Source organism: Dama dama, chromosome 5, assembly GCF_033118175.1.
Source record: "Dama dama isolate Ldn47 chromosome 5, ASM3311817v1, whole genome shotgun sequence".
NCBI classification, from domain to species: domain Eukaryota; kingdom Metazoa; phylum Chordata; class Mammalia; order Artiodactyla; family Cervidae; genus Dama; species Dama dama.
In genome coordinates, this window is record NC_083685.1 from 1,103,802 (window position 1) to 1,123,458 (window position 19,657).

The 19,657-nt window shown below is 62.0% G+C and overlaps 2 protein-coding genes across 6 annotated transcripts in view; one reads left to right on the forward strand and one right to left on the reverse strand.

The window, feature by feature from the left end:
- On the forward strand, positions 1–19,516 carry PPIL2 (peptidylprolyl isomerase like 2). 5 transcript variants are annotated; one of them, XR_009692772.1, is made up of 21 exons: positions 1–133; positions 2,541–2,590; positions 3,832–3,877; positions 5,366–5,428; positions 6,259–6,310; positions 7,182–7,233; positions 9,278–9,369; positions 9,710–9,799; positions 10,459–10,534; positions 11,112–11,272; positions 12,020–12,095; positions 12,434–12,540; positions 12,688–12,777; positions 13,009–13,042; positions 13,470–13,587; positions 15,006–15,062; positions 15,524–15,596; positions 15,691–15,753; positions 15,859–15,998; positions 16,192–17,122; positions 17,939–19,516. XR_009692772.1 is itself a non-coding variant. In XM_061141388.1 (21 exons), the coding sequence occupies exons 1-20, from the start codon at positions 102–104 to the stop codon at positions 16,286–16,288; spliced, it is 1,569 nt and encodes a 522-aa protein (XP_060997371.1). In that variant the 5' UTR covers positions 1–101; the 3' UTR covers positions 16,289–16,312; positions 16,840–19,516. The 5 variants fall into 5 exon arrangements, 4 of the variants coding, with proteins under 4 accessions (XP_060997371.1, XP_060997372.1, XP_060997370.1 ...); XM_061141388.1 differs by having other exon boundaries at positions 16,192–16,312; positions 16,840–19,516; XM_061141389.1 differs by having other exon boundaries at positions 16,192–16,312.
- The window catches only part of YPEL1 (yippee like 1), a 10,894-nt gene continuing 10,636 nt past the window's right edge, over positions 19,400–19,657 (reverse strand). The window contains exon 5 of the mRNA XM_061141391.1: positions 19,400–19,539. Coding sequence (XP_060997374.1) covers positions 19,450–19,539 — 90 coding nt within the window. The 3' untranslated portion in view covers positions 19,400–19,449. The remainder of the gene's footprint in view (positions 19,540–19,657) is intronic.

Genomic DNA, 19,657 nt, shown 5'->3' on the forward strand with positions numbered 1-19,657 from the left:
GGACAGCGGGACCCGGAAGTAGTTGCGGAATTCGGCCGAGACGCCGCGGTCTGAGGTGTATTTTTCACCCGTTTTCTGCACTAGCTGACCCTGCCGTCGCCATGGGGAAGCGACAGCACCAGAAGGACAAGATGTGAGTTGAGCCGCCGCCGCCGCCGGGAGCGGGCTCGTCCGCCCCGCGCCCCGCCCCCGAGCTCCTCTAGACGCTGCTTCCCCGGAAGCCTCCGCGGTCCTCCGCGGGGCGCCCCCTCAGGCGCGGGTCTGCGGGTCTCCGGGGCCCCGTCCTCTCCGCCCCTTCGACGCCGCTGCGCCGGAAACCTCCGCGGTTCTCCGCAGGGCGCCCCCATCGGGCTCTGGTCTCCGGGGCCCCGTCCTCTCCGCCCCTTCGACGCCGCTTCGCCGGAAACTTCCGCGGTCCTCCGCGGGGCGGCCCCCTCCGGCGCGGGTCTCCGGGCTTCCGTCCTCTCCGCCCCTTCGACGCCGCTTCGCCGGAAACCTCCGCCGTCCCCGCGGGGCGCCCCCCTCAGGCGCGGGTCTCGGGGGTCCAGTCCGCTCGGCTTCTCAGGCTCGCCAGCTCTTACCTGGCGGGTCTCCTCGGGCGCGGTCTCGTCCCCCGCCCCCCGATGCGCTCCCGAGCTCCAGCATCTTCCAATTAAACCCACTTGGGCCCCCCAGCTGCCGTCGAGTTTCTTTGATTTTCTTAACAGTGAGACGCTATTCAGGACTACTCTCCTTTAGGATGGACTGGTCGGATCTCCTAGCTGTCCAAGGGACTCTCAAGAGTGTTTTCCAAGAGTCTTCTTCGATGGTTTTTCCAGTAATGTATGGATGTGAGAGTAGGACTATAAAGAAAGCTGAGTTCCGAAGAATGGATGCTTTTGAACTGGTGTTGGAGAAGACTCTTGAGAGTCCCTTGGACTGCAAGGAGATCCAACCAGTCCATCCTAAAGGAAATCAGTTCTGAATATTCATTGGAAGGACTGATACTGAAGCTGAAGCTTCAATACTTTAGCCACCTGATGGGAAGAACTGACTCATTGGAAAAGGCCCTGATGCTGGGAAAGATTGGAGGCAGGAGAAGGGGATGACAGAGGATGGGATGGTGGGATGGCACCACCGACTCAGTGGACATGAGTTTGGGTAAACTCCAGGAGCTGGTGATGGACAGGGAGGCCTGGTGCATGCTGTAGTCCATGGGGTCGCAAAGAGGCAGACACGACTGAGCAACTGAACTGACTGACGAGATGAGGAAGATCTGTTTCGGCCTGCAATTTTCTGCCTTCCCTTTGACCCCACTTCAGTCAGGGTCTGCCCACATTGCTGCTGTTGGGATCCCTTAACTCCGGTGGGGCTCCATCCGGGGGTCAGCTCTCCGTCCTTGCTTCGTAGGGCGCGCCCGACCACCTCTCTCCCTCTGAAGCCCTTCCTCGGTGTCTGGGACACCACTGTTTGCGGGTTTCTTCAGAGGGGGCGCTCTCTGGGTTCCGTCTGCTGGGTCCTCGCCTTCGAGGACCTCCTAGGTCTCCTCCCTGCGTTTCCTGTTTTACATTCCTCGGGTGATGGCTCCAGCCTGGCTTACAACACCGCCCCGGAAGCTCCAATGGGCTTGTGGATGTGGAGTTCAGTGAGTGAGCCCCGCTGTGAAAGGAACTTTTTGCTCATGGAAGGGACTTTTTTTTTTTTTTTTTTTAGCATTTTTGTTGAATTTGTACCAGTATTGCTTCTGATTTATGTTTTGCTTTTTGGCGGCAAGGCATACAGGATCTTAGCTCCTCCAGCAGGCATGGAACCTGCACCCCCTGCATCGAAAAGCAAAGAGGAACTTGTTCACTGTCAGCACTTGAACCTGCTCTTCCCCTGTTTTCCCCTCTTAGTGGTCGCACCCTGGCTCCTTCGATGGGGTCAGAAGCCTGGGAGTTTCCCTCTGGCTCCTGTCCCTCAGTAAGTCCTGCTGGCACGTCCAGGAGCTGACCGCGTCTGGCTGGTCCACCCATCCACTCGGGTGGTTTCTGCCGGCTCCGTATTGGACTTTTGCAGTCGCTCTTTGATAGGTTTCTGCTGCCTCCTGCCTGAGCCTCTGCACAGTGCAGCCAGAGTGACGCTTTGAGGACTCAGGGCCCTGTCAGAACCCCGCAGCGCCTCCATCCTGCCTGAAGCCAATCCAGAGTCTTCCCACAGCCCACGGGGACCCTGGTGATGCACCCACCCCCCAAGTCTCCTTCCTCAGCAGCCCCCACCCCCAGGCATGCGAGGTCCCTCTACCTGGAAAGCTCTCCCCCCAGGTCTTCATGTGGCCAGCCACTTCTCACTGTTAACCCTACTGTTAAATTGAGCTCATCTGCACAGGAGGACCGTTTGGGTTTGCTTATGGGTTTGTGTATCGCCCGTATCTGTATTCTGTTTATCACAATGTGTCTGACACGTAGTAGGTGTTTAATAAGTATTTGCCAAATGAGCGAAGTGAGTCGGTCATTGGTTTATTTCCAGAGACTCTGTCTTCTTTATGAAAGGGGAAGTAGTAAGGTTCTCTTTCTCTCCAGGTACATCACCTGTGCTGAATACACTCACTTCTATGGTGGCAAGAAACCAGGTAAGACGTGAGACCCTTCTGCTCCCTTTGAGTCTGTGGGTGTAGTTAAAGGATGGTGTCTTCCCTGTAGAGCGAGCCTGTGAAAGTGAACAAGAAGATGGAAACTGTAGTGGACAGATGGGCTGAGGACGTGGCTCACAAAAGAGGAGGCACACTAAATATTGGAGATGTTTAATCTTGGTGGTGGTTTCCCCTTGGCTGTGATGGGTCTGTTGCTGCGAGTGGGCTTTCTCTAGCTGCTGTGAGTGGGGGCTACTCTCACTGTGGGGCTCGGGAGTTGTGGTGCATGGGGTTAGTAGCCCCGCGGCATGTCAGGTCTTCCCAGACGAGGGATCGAACCTGTGTCTCCTGCATTGGCAGGTGGATTCTTAACCACTGAACTACAAGGGAAGTGCCTTTTTTTTTTAAATTTTGGTGATTTTTTTTTTTTTTTTTTGGTGACTTTTTTTTAAACATAGGTTAAAATAATGTCTCGTCTATCCAGTTAGTAATACAAGGAATGACAGTACCCGAAGCTGTCATGGCTGCAGTCAGAAGAGCACCCTCCCCCTTGCTGCTGGCCTGGCCTACTGGGAAGGCAGAGCCAGGAGGGGCCCACAGCCAGGGGTTAGCTGGGGTTGTGCTGCGGGAGGCTCCCCCCCGTGGTCTGTGCTTTTTCCCTAAGCTCTTTCCTGGTGTACTCCATGTTTTGGCTCTGTCTGTTTTAGGCCACAGCAATTTTTGCACTATGTAATTTACGTCAACATTTTCTTTTTTTTTTCAAGCAGGGTTTACTGTTCTTATTAAAGTATAGTGGAGCTACAACACTCTATTTCTTCCAGGTGTACAACACAGTAATCTGATGTTTCTGTACTTTGCAAAGGAAAACCCAAAATAGGTCTAGTAACCATCTGTCACCACACACAGTTACTAGGATGTTATTGACTGTAACCACATGCTGTTATGTTTCGTTCTTGTGACTTACATGCACTTTTAGGCACTTTTAGTTTTTATTTGTTTATGTATTTGTTTAAAATTTACTTATTTACTTGGCTGTGCTGGGTCTTAGCTGTGGAACGCGGGATCTAGCTTCCCGACCCGGGTTGGAATGCCGGTCCCACATGGAGTCTTAGCTGCTGCACCACCGTGGAAGTCCCAGCATGCACTTTTTCTTAAAATGTAGTCGACTTGTTGGAGCACATTTGTGAAGTTCTTTACAGAATAATTATTTTTCCCAACCTTTGCTTTCATCTTTCACACAGATGTCCCACAAACAAATTTTCGTCGTCTGCCTTTCGACCACTGCAGGTAAGAGTTGGGAGAGCTTCCCCTCTCTCACGCGAGTACTCTGGAGTACTCCCCTGTGTGACAGTGAATCTGATCCCCAGAGATGCCGGGGTGGCTTCTGTGTGTCCCCCACTCGGCTCTTCCCTGGGGCCAGAGAAAGGACCCAGCAGTGGAAAGATCTGGGTGGCTTTCTGACCAGGGCCTTGTCTTTGGCCTGGTGCTTACCTCCCAAAGCGGGTGTTCTCTGTCCTCAGGCCACCCACACAGCCCAGAGGATCCATGCTGGGAGGGCTGAGCTCCCTGGCCCAGGTGTCCCATCCAGGAAGTGGTTTGGCTCTGAGCTCTGGGCTGTCTCGCTTTCCTTTTGGTCCTGAGTCTAAGTAGTAGCAGCAGCAGCAATATTTGTGCTACGTGGGCCCCCCTGCCCCCTTTCACTGTGGGGGTCACTGTGGGGGCCGGGGGGGACACTGCTGCAGAGCCGGTCAAAGGCCTTTTCCCTCGTTGGGCTTGGGGTGTGGGCAGGTCTGGTGGGCCCCCTGGGCCTGAGTTTCCCCAAGTTTGAACTGTGGTCAGCTCTGTCCTGCACACGTGTGTCTGCCCAGCATACCACCCCCCCACCCCACACTGCCCCCCGACCAGGTTCTGAGTCAGGTCAGGGTGAGCCTTGAGAGCTGGCCAAACTCTCCTGGTGACCCTAGCACCACAGTGAGGCTGGTCAACCAGATGGCACGGGGCAGTGAGGGGGCAGGGATGGCCAGGGGGCTCCTGGAGGGCCCCTGTGGAGTGAGGGCCTCACCTGTCTCACTTGCCGAGGGAGCAGGTGAGGCCCCGGCATGGGCGGCCGCGGCTCTGTCCGACACCAGCAGCCTTGTCACCCGCCTCCCGGAGGTGTGGCCTTGTGAGCGGTTTTATAGAGGTCTTTGGTGCCCGGAGCCTGCCCGAGGCGCTGTGTCTTGCCCATTCTGTAACTCCTGGCGTTCTGGGGGAGGACGTGCCCTTGAGGCCCCTTGGGAGAGGGTGCGTGTTCACGCTCTTGCTGTTGGGAGCTCGCCTCGGCGTTGGCTCCTGCTCTGGTCAGTCCCAGGCGGCACCTGGGGCTGAAGGAGAGCCGTGGGCCGCAGAGGGCGGCTCCTGGGGGCGGCGTCCGGGGAGGCGAGGCCGGTGCTGCCGGGCAGTCCAGGTCCCGGGGCCTCACCCCCCCCCCCCGCCTGACACGTGGGAGACAGAGGCACAAACAAGCCGGGGCAGAATGGCCCTCGAGGGCTCCTGATGGAAACCCCGGGCCCGGCCACCTCCACCCGGGCGCCGCTTCTCCTGAGCAGACCCTTCACTGGGCGACCCCCACCTCCCTGCATCAGAGCTTCCCGGGCGTCAGACCTGGCCTGCGTCGTCTGCAGGAGCGGTGCCCGCCGCGCAGCGAGGAGTGGGCGGGGCCCCCGGCCACGGCCGCCCCGCCAGCGTCTCTGGGTCGGGAGAGGGCGGCGCCTCGGGGTGACTCTCGTCCCTCAGTCTCTCTCTGCAGCCCTTCGCCTACCCGGTGTGCACCCCCGAAGGCGTCGTCTTTGACTTGCTGTGAGTTTTCCCCTGACTTCTAAGCTGACGGATGTGGTGAGATTGCTGGCACCCACCTGGGACAGGGCTGTGGGAGGGTGTGGGCTGCGGGCAGGGCCACGCTGCGGTCCCGCGGCCTCCAGAGCCCTGGGTGGGCCTCTCGGGGCGGGAGGGGCAGCACTGCTCTGACCTCTGCCTGGGGGCCCCCAGCGTTCTGATTCACACCCCCTAGCTGTTGGAACGTTGGCGAGCTGTGTAGCTTTCACGTCACGAAGGCAGAGCCGTAGTCAAGGTGCCTGCCTTTCTCGGTGCTCCATCTGTGTTCCAGTGGAAGCAGGCTTCTGTCGTTTCCTCGTGGCTCAGTCTTGTTTCAGAAAACGTGGAAAGCAGTTCAGAGTGAAGGGAAGATGGGCTGTAATCTCAGCGCCTGGGACCAGCGCTGTCAGTCTGGGCCCCTCTTTGCCTGGGAGGTGTTTGTGGGAACCTGGTAGAGGTCACACTGAGAGGGTGGTTCCAGATCCATTTTTCACAGTTACAACGAGAGCTTTTTGTCCTTGTCATTCAGAACTTTCTGGAAGTGTGGTTTTTGAGGCTGGCCCAGTACCTCCCTGTAGAGTTGTAGCAACACGCGTGTAGGTCTTCCCATTAGTGTTGTTTATCCACGTTTGTGCACAACTGCAGTAAAAGCGGCCACTGACGCCTGTGTAGCCAGAAACACCCTCGTTCCTGTGATGAGGTGGAGAGTGAAGGCGGAGCAGCTCCCCAGCCCCCCGGGCAGCCGCCCCCCCATCCCAGCCCCCAGCTCTGGCCCACTGCTGTCTGACGCTGACACACTTCGTCTCTTCCTTCAGGAACATCGTTCCTTGGCTTAAGAAGTACGGGACCAACCCCAGCAACGGAGAGGTAGGTGGCTGTGCGGGAGCTTCGGTGAGGTCGGTGAGCACTCTCGTGTCACACACACACGCGTGCGCGCATGGGGCCCCTTCCTTCCCCACATCTGTCCTTCGTGCATTGTGCCCCCCACGTGCCCGTGTGTGGATCACGGTGGCACCTTCCTGTGGTGGCCTTGGCATTCTCTGCTGTTACCAGCGCTGGCCAGGCGCATGTGCAGTGGCCCCCAGCCTGCCGGCCCTGGGGCTGCGTTTTCGGCCTGGTAGCTCCTGGCACATTGCCCTGGAGGAGTCGAAGCATTCCAGGATCCTGCTGGTGGGTGTGAAGGGGATTCGGGTCCCAGACCCTCGGAAGCACTGGGCGTCCCATCCCTTTGGGCAATGCTCTTTATGGGCTCTGTGGAAGCCAGCTCCCCGCTGTTGACGTGCCGTGCATGCCGTGCGGTGGAGAACGTGGGATCGGTACCCCCCGCTGCAGCCCTGCCCACCTGTCACCAGCCTGGGCCCGGTGCTGCTCTCCGTTCCCTCACGGCGCGTCTGCAGTTCACTCGCAGGGGGGCGTTAGCGCTGCAGTGCGGGGCTGGCTCTGTAGCAGAGCAGGACCAGAAGCCGGGGTGTGGCCCCGGAGGAGGACGGGAACCTGGGGGTATCAGGGAGCAGCGCCAGTGCTGCGGAGACCTGGGGACGGGCGGGGTGGGGCGGGTGGGTGGGCCGGGTCACAGCTGCGGCCTCGCGGGCCCGGAGGGGGCCTTGGCCTTGTTCTGGGCAGGAGACCAGGCGGCAGTTAAGCCCGAGTGAGCTGCTGCCTGCTGCACCGGCCTGGTGGCCTCGACACCTCTTCACGCTAGTTGCTTGTTTATTTTTATTAATTCCGCTTCTTCTAGAAATTGGATGGGAGGTCCCTGATCAAGTTGAACTTTGCGAAGAACAATGAAGGTGAGTGATCCTTTCCAGCCGGCTCGAGGAGTGGCCTGAGGGACCTGCGGCCCCACCTCTCACCAAGTTCTTGTTCCCTTCTGAGCAAGCCAGATGCTTGCCTTCAATTTCTGAAAAATGTGCTGTCTTCCCAGAGGCCCAGGTAGTTTAAAGCTGGGAATGGGGATGAGCCCTCACTGCAGGGCACTTGGGCGGTGTGGGCTGAGCTGGGCCCCCGGGCTGAGCACAGGCCCTGCCCGGCCGTGGCTTTGGTCCAGGTGTCACTGGAGACGGAGCTGCTGAGGCTGCAGCCTAGGTGGGTAGCTGGGTGTGGCGGCGGGGGCTCTTGGGCTCTTTCTGCTCAGCTCAGCATTGGTCGTACGCCCCGGCCCCGTCCCGGGGTCCTGCTCTGCACCCCTGCGTGCCCTCCACTCTTCTTACTGGCTGGACACCTGTGTGTTGAGGCAACCTCCATGGGCACTGACCTTGTTCTCAGTTCATTATGGGCCTGGGCGCGTGCAGGTGCCCTGGTGGAGGGCAGAGTTAGAGCTTGCTGGCGGGTGGGTTCCAGGGGAATGCGTGGAGGCTGGCCAGCCCCCAGCAGGTGCAGACGGCAGTGAGGAGCCAGCCGGCCTCGGTGGCCTGGACAGTCTGGGTGCCGGGGAGCTCCCCGCTCCAGGAGCGGCTCCTTCACAAGCATTCACTGAGTGGCTGCCTGCCGCATGCAGATAGGACGGGCCAGGCCTCTCCTGAGATGAGAGGGAGGGGGCTTTGGAAATGAGGTCACTGTGCTTGGTCAGACGTGGCCCGTCCTGGGGTCAGAGGTGAAGTGGGCTGAGGGAGAGGGGCTCGGGGCTGGCTGACAGGGTGCGAGAGGGAGTCTGCGCACAGGTGGGCGTGAAGGGGCCCTGTGGGGAGAGCGTTCCAGGCAGAGGCCCTGCTGTGACAGGCCCTGCCGGCGCGGGGTCCACTGTTAACTTGCACGGTGTGAGCGGAGCAGGGGCAGGGGCTGTGGTTTGGGGTCAGCTGAGGTGGGGAGCGCAGCAGTGTCTCAGGCTCTGGACAGTCACAGGAGGGCTCAGAGATTCAAGCAAGAAAGATCTGACCCAACTTGTTTTTTTTTTTAATTATTTGGCTGTGCCATGTCTTAGTTGTAGCATGTGGCATCTAGTTCCCGGACCAGGGATTGAACTTGCATTGGGAGCGCGGAATCTTAGCCATTGGACCCCCAGAAAGTCCCCCTCAACGATGCCTTTTTACATTTTTACTACCGTTGATCTAGAGAGCGCCCTTGGCCTTGCGTCTTAGTTGATGATTTTAGGGTCGAGAGGGTGGAGTTGGTGTGCTGCCCGTCTCCAGCCCCGGCTTTGCTCCGGCCGTCTGAGTTTATTTGTGCTCCCGCGCCGCGGAGTCAGTGCCTTCGTGCCGGTTCACGCTTAAGCGTTTGAGTGTGTCTCTAAAAGCTGAGGACTTAAGAAACGAGACCACCCTCGTCACACCTAGAAAGTATGAGTTCTTTAGTGTTGGTCCAGTTTCCAGAATGCTCTTGTAATTACCTTTTGCAGTTTTGAGGTCAGGGTTCTTAGAGTTCATACAGCTCCAGATCTCTCATCTCTACGTGTTCCCCTTGCTGCAGTGTCCTTGTGGGGATAGGCTTGCACGGGCTCCCCTTTCGCCCTGGTGGGTGGGTGGGGTGCAGCGGGGCAGGGAGGGGCACAGGAGGTGTGGGCGTGGGGCGGGGTCTGAGAGAGGGACTGCTATGGGGTGTGTGGGGCTGACAGGTCCAAGGGGCAGCAGGCGGGTGGCGAGACAGGCTGGTCCCGGAGGCGGAGGCTGGCGCTGGGGCTGGGGCTGATGCTGCCGGGGCGGTCCCGCAGGGGGCGGAGTTCCCGCTCTCAGAGGGGCTTGGGCAGCCCCTCGGGGTTTCTGCTTCCTCTCTGACCCCACACCCCAACTCCGACCTGACCTGCCCCCCCCCCTCTAACCCCGACCCCGTCCTCTCTCTAACCCCGCCCCGCCCTCTAACCCCGCCCCCTCTCTCTAACCCCGCCCGCCCTCTCCCCAGGGAAGTACCATTGCCCGGTGCTCTTCACCGTATTCACCAACAGCAGCCACATCGTGGCCATCAGGACCACCGGCAACGTCTACGCCCACGAGGTGGGTCGTCACAAGCCCTGATGGGGACACCGGCGGGGGGCCTGGCCCCTGGAGGTCACGAGCTAAGAGCCACCAATGCACCCAAGGGATGGCGGCCTGCCTGTGGCCTCCAGGCCTGGACCAGGCAGCTCTGTCTGCTGAGTGGGTCCTCGTTCCCGGGCCCTGCAGGACCGCAGAGACCCTGGAGGGAGCCCAGCTCCAGGCCCTGCCCTGGGAGTGTAGGGGTGGGCTTCCTGCAGCACACTCTGGTCCCCTCCTTTTCCCTTTCCCCCTCCCGGGTGGTCTCTGAGCTGCAGAGTGCAGGGAGGCACCGTGACCGCGGCCTTCCTCCTGGCTGTAGGCGGTGGAGCAGCTGAACATCAAGGCCAAGAACTTCCGAGACCTGCTGACCGACGAGCCCTTCTGCCGACAGGACATCATCACCCTGCAGGTGGGGGTCCCCGCTCCGCTGTGCCCTCCTAGCTCCCTGCCTGCGTGGCCCAGCAGAGCCCCTCCCAGCCGTGTGTCACCCTGGGCCTCTGCACAGGCCGCCGCTGCAGTCTGGGGCTTCCGGCTCCCCGCGGGGGCCACCCCCGACTCATCTTTGCGCCTGGAGCGCCTCCAAGTCGAGGCTGCCCTGTTTCAAGCCTGAGGGCCGGGGCAGGTGCTCAGGATGCGGGGCGGGCTGGAGCATGCCTGGAGCTGCCCCGAGAGCCTGAGTGGGCTCACGAGAGTCACTGCTGCAGAAAATCGGGGGGCCTGGGTCCTCCTGTAGCTCTTCCGATTATGATCTGAGGCCAGTGCACGGCCCTCCCCCGGGGTGGGCTCTCTGGCCCCGGGCGACTGTGGGGTCTGCCTGGCAGCTGACTGCAGGGGACGGCTGGTGGTGGGAGGGTGGAGGTAGACACCCTGTGTCCTGTGCTGACAGCTGGGGGCGCTGGTTGGCTGTGAGCAGGGAGAAGGCCCCAGCCCCGCCCTCCCCTGCTGACCCTGCCGACCCCCGGCCTCTCCCCAAGCCTGGGCCCTGCCGGCCGCGGCCACTCCCTGCCCGGCAGCTGCGTGGCCCAGGACGTGCCGGGCTCACTGCCACACGTGTTCTCTGTGCCGTAGGATCCCACCAACTTGGACAAGTTCAACGTCTCCAACTTCTTCCACGTTAAGAATAACATGAAGATAATCGACCCAGGTATGTACAGCCCAGCTGCCCAGGGGCGAGGGGCTTGGGGTGGCAGAGCCAGGCTCGTGGGGGATGCTCCCCGCCCCTCGCCAGAGTCCGGGGGTCCCAGCCCGCCTGCATGGGCCTTGGATGTCGTGAGCTGCCGTGCCACCATCCTCTGCTGGCTCATCAGGGCCCCGGGGCCTGGGTGTGTGGGGGCCAGGACGCGGCTGCAGGCCCCACAAGGCTGCTTCCTCTCCTGGGTCCCTGGGGCCTGGGTCACCCTCTCCGCGCCCCTCAGAGATGGTCCTTTTCTCACCGCAGGGCTGGCCTGGGCTGCAGGGGGGCAGGCGGGCCCTGGAGGGTGGGGAGTGTGACATGGGGCTGTGACCCTGGGTTTGGGCCGGGGCGGTGGCCTCGCCCCTGCTCCCACCATGGGCTTCCCCGGGGCTTTTGTAACCCGGAGGCTGTGACGGACAGAGATGCCGGTCGCCGTGGCCTCAGGCCCGGCTGGGCTTTCGGTGGCTCTGGCCCTCTGTCCCCTCACAGCGTCTGGGGACGGCACTGGGTCTTAGCTGGGTCTTAGGACCACCGTGCCGTCTTCTAGATGAAGAGAAGGCCAAGCAGGACCCGTCGTACTATTTGAAAAACACGAACACGGAGACGCGAGAGACGCTGCAGGAGCTCTACAAGGAGTTCAAAGGGGACGAGGTGCTGGCGGCCACCATGAGGGTCCCCGAGAAGGCGAAGGTGGACAAGCTGAACGCCGTGAGTAGGGGGCCCGCTCCCCTGCCCTGGCGGCACTCCCTGGAGCGTGGGGGGCTGCCGGCAGCTTCCGTGGTTCCTCGCCACACAGCAGCCTGGGATGTGGGCAGGCATGGCCCTGTGGAGCTGGCCATCCAGAGCCAGAGTGACCCAGGGGTGCCAAGCTGCCCGGGGGGACGGGTGGTCCCAGGGGGCCTGCCTCCCAGGCCTCACCTGCACGTCCCGCCCCCGGCCTTGTGCTTGGCCCCAGGGCCCCAGTTGGCCGTGAGGGCGCTGTGACTCGTGCCCTGGCCTGTCGGGCCCTCAGCGGCCCCGCCCTTGCCAGGCAGGGCCTGGGGGCCTGGGGCTGGGAGACCCCTGTAAACGGTTGTCCAGGAAGCCAGGTGTGCTAAAGATGAGGGTGTGTTGTTCACGATTTCCTGCAACACTGCGACTCCTAGTATTCTGATGGATCTTCTTCTGATAGGAAGAAACAAATGCCTGGTGCTCTGAACCCCAGAGGCGCCCACGCTCTGCCTCACGTGCTTTTCTAGGTCTCACTTAACACGAGGCTTGGCAGCCAGGCCTTCAGCACAGTTGAAGCTGAGGGCCGCGGCTCTCCCTGGGCCCTGTGGGAGAGGCCGGCATGGGCTGGGCGTACTGTCCGCTCAGGAGGCCCCCCAGCGCCCAGGGATGGTGGAGGGAGGCGACGGGTAGGCCCGGGGCAGAGGGGCAGCCCCCGCACTGACCACTGGTATGGTTTCCCCACAGGCCCACTACTCCACTGGGAGGGTCAGCGCCTCCTTCACGTCCACTGCCATGGTTCCCGAGACCACGCATGAAGCAGGTAGCAACTGGCCCCACTCCCTGTCTGTGGTGGCCAGGCATGGGCGTCCCCCCGACCCGCCTCGGCTCTGTGGGCTTGCCGGCAGCTCGCCAGCAGTCAGGTGGGGATGTGCCCTTTCGAAAGTGGGCTTGTGTCTGGGAGGGCAGCGTCTGTCTGGAGGCTCGCTAGGGGGGCTGCCCCACCTAGGCCCCAGCGCCCTCCTCTGCTGGCCTTGGCTGGTCAGGGCCCACCGTCCCCCAGCCCCTCCTCCCCTCCCCTTCTTGGCCCGCCCCCGGTGCCCGCCCTCCCCCCGGGCCCCTGACCCGGGGCAGGCGGGCAGCTCAGGCGTCTCCTCGTAGCGGCCATCGACGAGGACGAGCTGCGCTACCGGTTCGTGAAGAAGAAGGGCTACGTGCGTCTGCACACCAGCCTGGGCGACCTCAACCTGGAGCTGCACTGCGACCTGGTGTGTGGGTGCCCCCCGCAGCTCCGCGCAGCCTCGGGTGCTCAGGCTCGCCGCGTCCACCAGTCCAGGGCCTGGCTGTGGGCCCCGGGAGCCCTTCCCACCATCGAGGCCGCCGTGTGCCTTACCGGAGCCCTTGGTTTATTTCAGACCCCAAAAACCTGCGAGAACTTCATCAAGCTTTGCAAGAAGCAGTATTACAACGGCACCGTTTTCCACCGGTCCATCCGCAACTTTGTGGTGAGTCGGCTGCCCCGCACCCGTGTGCGGGGTCCTCCCCACGGGGGGTGCTGACCCTTCGGTGGGTGACCCCCTGGTCCCCGGGGGTCTTCTTGGGCCCCAGCCCAGCTGGCCACATCGAGCTTGTGGGGGAGACCCGGGAGACCCCGTTGTCTCCAGCAGCACCTGGGGGTGCAGGCAGGCAGGTGGGGGCTCAGAGTGGGGCTCCTCACTGGCGTGCTCTTCCTACAGATCCAGGGAGGCGACCCGACGGGCACCGGTACAGGTGGGTGCTGGCACTGGGGCCCCAGGAGCACAGGCCCCCGGGAGCACGCGCCCCCGGTACCGTTGGCTGCACCATGGGCCATGCGGGGAGGGGCGTGGGGGCCCCCAGAACCATGGCCTACGGCCTCCAGCTCCCGTTCCCTCGCCCTGCATGGTGGCGTGGCCTGCTCGGGCCTCCAGGCGCCCACCCCCCTGGGCAGCAGACCTGGGGGCCCAGCGGCGGGGGTCGAGTTCTGCCCCGGGGGCTGCTCCTCCAAAGCCCTCCCAGCCTGCTGGTTGCTTGGGCCGGCCCGCCCTCCCTCGTGGAGTTTTCTGAGGCCCTGGGGCTGGGGGTCCATGGGCATCTAGGGGTGGGGGCCCTGGGGCGGTGAGGTTTCTGGGCTGCCTGGGTCGCGGTCGTCCTGCTGCCCCGGCCTCTCCTCTTCCAGGTGGGGAGTCGTGCTGGGGGAAGCCCTTCAGAGATGAGTTCCGGCCCAACCTCTCGCACACGGGCCGCGGCGTGCTCAGCATGGCCAACTCGGGGCCCAACACCAACAAGTCTCAGTTGTGAGTTGATGGGGGCGGGCTCCCTGCTGGCTTCACCCTGAAGGTCGTGCCCACCTGTGTCCGTCGAGCCAGGGGGCTGCCCCGCACTCGGGGCGTTGCCTGCTGAAGGCTGACATTGCTAGCAGGAGGCGGCGGGGGGCGCCTGGGGCTGCTGCAGGAGGCTTGCACCACGGCCTTACCCGCTGCTTCCCCACTGCAGTCCTTGTGAAGGAGGAGTTTTAAAAACGCTGAACTGCTTGGCTATATTCTAGACACTTTTCCCAGACGTTCCAGTCCAGGGGAACGTGGCGGGTGTGTGCCTGGGGCTGCTCTGGAGCCTGTCTCGCACGGGGTCCCGGCGTGCCTCCATGCGTGTCTGGGAGGCTGTGGGGGCGCAGCGCACGTGTGGTCCCAGCGTCTGGGAGCCGCCCCTCCGTGGGTGGACGGAGCCTTGCCGCTGCCCGACCGTGAGGGTGCCTGTCGGCCTGGAGTGGCTTCTTGGCCCCTGGCAGTCTCAGGCACCCGTGGAGCAGGACGGGCCCTGTCCAGACCCGGGTGACTTGTTCCCGGGGCTTTTCTCTGTACCTCCCCCAGCGGGGCCCCTGGGGAGCGTCCCACAGAAGAGGCACCGCCCACTGACCACGAGGAGCGGCTGCGGGCCGCCCTCCTGCGCCAGCGTGCACGGGGCCTGCAGTGCGTCCCTGGGCGTGGTCCCTGCGCTGTCTCCTCTCTGCTGGGTTGCTTATCCTCCGACGTGGACGTCAGTCCAGTCAGAGCTGTGTGACGTGTGTTTTAGAGGATCAGGCAGCGTGAGATCTTCCGTGTGGGGACGTGCCTTGGCTTTCTGAGGGTGTTTTCTGCCTTTTAAACGTGACTTCATGGTTCCTGCTCATGGGTGCCCTGCCTTCCTGCAGACGGCTGCTCCTGGAGGGTCTTGTAGTTTGTGATAGATTGGAAGTGGAGCTTTTCTTCCCTCATGCTGGGGTGGTGGTCGCTCATGTAGAGAATACTACTACATCCATCTAGGTGGTGGGGAGCGCAGTTGCTGAGTGGCATATATCTGGACCCTTATCTGAGAGAGTTGAGGCTTTGTGGACGCTCATGTTCTCAGCTCGTGGGGCGGGTAGACTCGGGTCCGTCCAGGCTGGGCTGTGCGGGGCTGGGTGAGCGGTGTCGTCACCTGATCCGGCTCACGGGCCTGCTTTTCCAGGCGAGGTTTCAGAGTTTGCTTGTTCTGGGACATCTGTCACTGGGGTCGTGTGTTTTCCTCCTGCAGGCTGTGGGTACAGCTCTAGGGGGTCAGCCTCTCTGCCATGTCTGTGTGTCTGTCTCGGCTGAGACTTGATGGTGCACCGTCCCACGTGGGAGCTTGGCCTGCGGGGCTGAGGCAGGCGGGTGGGGAGGTGTGGGCTCTCGCTGACCACCCTGTCCTTCCCCAGCTTCATCACTTTCCGCTCCTGCGCTTACTTGGACAAGAAGCACACCATCTTTGGGCGGTGAGGTGCCGGGCAGGGTCTGTGTGTGGGGGGGAGGGGCGGGGGGGGGGAGGTGCCGGGCAGGGTGTGTGTGTGTTTGTGTGGGGAGGCGCCGGGCAGGGTCTGTGTGTGTGGGGAGGCACCCCCCCGCCCCCCCCCCCCCCCCCCCCGCTGGGCCTGTGCCCCCTTGTCCAGTCTGTGCGCGGGTGGCGGGGGTGACCCTTGGACCCGAGACCTGCCCCTGGCAGGCCCTCCCTTCGCAGTCCCAAATGAAGCTCAGCGCTGGGCCACGGCCGGTCTCTCCACCTCTCGTCCAGGGCTCGGCGTTCACCCTCAGCACCGAGTCCTCTGCAGACACTGTATGTGTGGACGGGGCCTGTCAGCCTGTGCTGACAGCCGACCGGGCCTGCTCACAGTCTGCCCTGGCCTGCAGGGGTGCCCGCGCCGGGCACGTTCTCAGGCGCTCTGTTGCTCTGCTGCAGGGTTGTTGGGGGCTTTGACACGCTGACGGCCATGGAGAACGTGGAGAGTGACCCCAAAACTGACCGCCCTAAGGTCTGTGCCCCAGAGCAGAGGTCCTCCCCTCGGGCTCGGAGCTGGGTAGGTGGCGGGTGGGTGGGGGCCTGCTCACGCCCACCTCCCCCACCAGGAGGAGATCCGCATTGACTCCACCGTCGTGTTCGTGGACCCCTATGAAGAGGCCGACGCTCAGGTGAGGAGGGGCTGGGGGGACGGCTGTGCCCGCAGCTGGCCCGGTTCTGTCCCAGGAGCCCCGCCTGAGCCAGCGCTCGAACCCGCCTCCACCCGGCCCCCACAGATCGCCGAGGAGCGCAGGAAGACACAGCTGGAGGCGGCTGCCCCCGAGAGCACGGCCAAGAGCAGCCAGCCCCCCCAGGGGAGCCAGGGCCCCCAGGCGTACCGCCAGGGCGTGGGCAAGTACATCAGCCCGGCAGTCACGTGAGTTCCCCTGGTGCCCACGCCCCGCGTCCCGGGGTCGGAGCCGGTCGGTGGGGGTCAGACGGAGGCTCCGGGCTGCAGTCAGCTGGGAGGGAGCTGGGAGGTCGGGGCCTGTGCGGCCCTGGGACATGCGGGGGGGCTCCTCGCTGGGGGCCCGCGTGCACACGGCAGCTCGTGTCCGCTGTGCCCCCAGGAAGCGGGTGGCAGAGGAGGAGCCGTCCAGCAGTGCAGCCGTGCCCGTGGCCAAGAAGAAGCCCAGCCGTGGCTTCGGGGACTTCAGCTCGTGGTAGCAGCCGGCCACTGCGCTGGAGCCGGTAGGGACTCGGGGCTTGGGTGCGCAGAGTCGACCGTCCGCCCTTCAATAAAGCTCTGGCTGCTGCCCGAGTCCTTTCCTGGCTCCCTCCGTGGGTGGATGGCCTGGCCCAGCCCTGTCTCCACATCTCAGACTTCCAGAGAGGAAGGGCTGTCTCTGACCCCCGCCCCCCCCCCCACCTGTCACCTAAGGGTGGCCGGTCCACTTGGGGGCCCTTCCCTGGGGACCCGGCCTTGTGCTCGCACTGACCAGTGCCCGGCTCGGGGGTCCTCCCCGCTGAGGAGCCACAGGGCCCGTCCTTCCCACGCTGCCTCCCTGCAGCCCTCCCCCTGGACACGCCCCTCGGCTTCTAGAAGCACCACAGATGCTCAGGACAGCTGCCTCCCAGGACCACATCCATTCACACTGGGAGGCCCACAGCCTCCCTGCAGTCCTCGCCCGCTCTCAGCACTGAGCCCCCAGGTCAGCACGGCTGACCCCCCTGCTGGGCTCCATGCCCACTTCTGTCTGGTCTTTCCTCACCCAAAGCCTCCCCGCAGCGAGTACAGCCGGCTTTCGCTTCCAGAAGGTCCTGTAGCTCCGCCCCGTCTCTGCTGCTGGGCCTGGGCCCACAGCTCCACACGCACGGTGGCCCCTCCCCCGCTTGAGGCCTGCCGGGACTGCTCCAGGGCCTGGGCTCCACAGGGACCGTCCTACCCCATGCCTGTGGCCAGGCCGCCGTCCCTCAGTCTTCAGGACCCAGCACCAGCGCTGCCTCGCCTGGGAACCGCTGAGCGGCTCCGTCCCTGGGAGCCGGGGTCATGGGGAGGAGGTATGTGAGGCGCTTGCCTGAGGCTCCTGGAGTGGGGGCGCTCACCCGCAGCAGCTCTGGAGGCTGCCAGCGCGGGCCCCTCGCTACCTGGCCAGACCGTCGATACTACTGACCAGGAGGCAGCAAACGTTGGAAGCTTTATTTTGGAAGCTCACGCAGACAGAGCATGGAGGGCCAGACATGGGCAGTCCTGCTTGGGGAGCGTGCCTTTGGGCTGGCCTGGCCTTCTGTCCATCTGTCCAGCAGCCGGGCCCACCTGCCCTGACGGAAGGCCAGCCACCCCAGGCTGCAGACCCACAGCTCCACAGAGGGGACGGGCCTGCCCAGGGCCTCTGATGAGGGATGGTTTACGTCTCTAAGTCATTTTGGAGCTGAAATTGTACTTCTCTAGATGTTAAAAAACATTCAGATTGTGTAAGTCCCTGGTGAGGGCATCAGGTAAAGGACTTTTGAAACAATTCCCATTTCTGATCCCTCCTAATAGCTGACAGATGCCATCAAGAGTAAGTGTTAAGGTATAAAAATACTATATATATATATATATACTTAAAAAAACAGCCAGAGCTAAACCCCATTTCTAAAGGAAATGTGCAGAGAACACTACGTAGTGGACTTAAACGCATTTATAATCCTGGCGTCACCTCCCACTCTTCCCAAGGAAAAAATATCTTAAATAATTTAAATAAAAGTCGTGGGGTGATAGCCATGTAGGAACTTAAAGGGGAGCATCCCAGCACTTGACCCGCACGTCTGGCTGTGGCCTCAGGAGCGTTGGTCCTTGAAGCTGCTCACGGTCAGTTCGTTTGGTTTCAAAAGGAGCTCGGGTTTTGCAGAAGACCCACAAGGAAAGTGGCTGAGAGCCTTGGCTGGTATCAGCTTCGAAGCCATCCTGCGCTACGGGGAGGAAGGCTGCCGCACCCCCAGAGACAGCCCAGAACACACACTCCACATGTGAGTGCAGTGGACACGGGAACTGCAGGTGGCTCCTCGGCGTCCAGAAGCATCTGCTGGAGGAGCGCCCGGCTGCCGGCTCAGGCTGGTTCTCAGGGATTCGGACTCAGCCCTCAGAGTGGGTGCCCGCTGGACCTTCCCAAGGGGCTCCAAGCACCAGGCCCCGGGGCTCTGCTGGGAGGCGGCCTGCTGGGCACCCTTGTGGACGACGCAGCACCCTGGGGTGGGGGAGCCTAGGGCTCCCCATGGTCCAGGCTGTGGGTCAGAGGGTGCCCACAGGAAGCTCCCCTGAGCCTGGAGCAGCAGCCGGGGCTCCAGGCTCAGGGGAGAGCCCCCCAGTCTCCAGTTTGTGGCCATGAGATGGTGGGGCCGGGATCCCGGGCGTCTCAGGCTGGGCTCAGTGGCCAGAGGGCCTTTGGCCTCCACTCTGCAGACTGGCCAGAAGCCACACGCAGCCCAGCCCTGCAAAGGCCCAGCGCGTGGGAACTCGAGCAGAACCAGGGCGGGCTAGGGCCCCCGAGCAACGAGTTTACACCTGTCTTGCAACTGGAACTTTCTGTGGAAAACGTGAAAACAGTGGCAGATCTTAATTTGGAAGTTTATCCTGTTCTGGCCTCTTTCAAATATAGGAAAAATAATTTTTTCTGCAACTACATCAGAGTAGAAAAGGAAGTCTGCTTTCCTTCGGCCCAGTGTGATCAGCTTGAACTCTGCGGGCCAGCCACTCAGGGCCTGTGCGTGGGCCCGGGGTCGTGTCTGCTGACCACTCGCTCACTTGCCTTCTAGATAAGGAAGCTACTGTCTTAAACAAACAGGGTGCTCCATCAGACACGTTTCTCTATTTCTAGCTCATCTAAAGTGTTATCCAGTGGCGCCCTTTGCTTTTGAACAAGGCTAAAAAGCACCCTGGGTGCAGAGACGCACGGCCGTCAGGGAGGTTCCTGGCAGACCACTGCCCTGGGCGGCCTGCACGCAGAACCACCACGCGGCGGGTCCGAGAATCAGTGAGAAGTGGTCCCCTCCCTTCACTCCAGACGAGCAGGGCTGGCTCTCCAGAGAGGCCGCCTTGGGGTCCATGGGGACTCAGTCTGGTTCCATCAATAACAGAACACAGCCAAACTCTACCTCAAAAGCATTGGTTACAAAATGTATGGACTAGATGGACAAGTCATCAGTCGGTTGTCTTTCTCTGGATCTTGAGAAATTAGAAACAGGTCATTGGAACATTTCAGAAACAACCATGTGCATGAAGAGGACACAGCTTGCGGGGGCTGCCTCACCCAGGGGGCTGGCCGGGGGGGTCACCCGCCCTCGGACACTCCTCAGCTCCTTGATGACCGTCTCAGTCACATTCAAGGGGGAACAGGAAGTCCACTTTACTCCCAGCCATTGTCTTTGATCATGTGAGCGAGCTCGATGATAAATTTTCCTTCTTTATACTTCTGACTGCTTTCAAAGGCGTGCTCCTTGAAGAGAGAGAGAGGTTTCAGAATAGAATCCGTTTGGTTTTTCAACTTCTTTCTACACGCGGCGAAGAAAGGAAGGATGGGGTCCTGTCTCCCGGACGTGGCCTGTGTGGTGCTG

Coding starts and splice junctions, on each gene's coding strand:
- PPIL2 (XM_061141387.1), top strand. CDS start 102: ATGGGGAAGCGACAGCACCAGAAGGACAAGAT. Junction 10,535..11,111: donor CATGAAGATAATCGACCCAG/GTATGTACAGCC, acceptor GCCGTCTTCTAG/ATGAAGAGAAGGCCAAGCAG. Junction 15,754..15,858: donor ATGAAGAGGCCGACGCTCAG/GTGAGGAGGGGC, acceptor CGGCCCCCACAG/ATCGCCGAGGAGCGCAGGAA.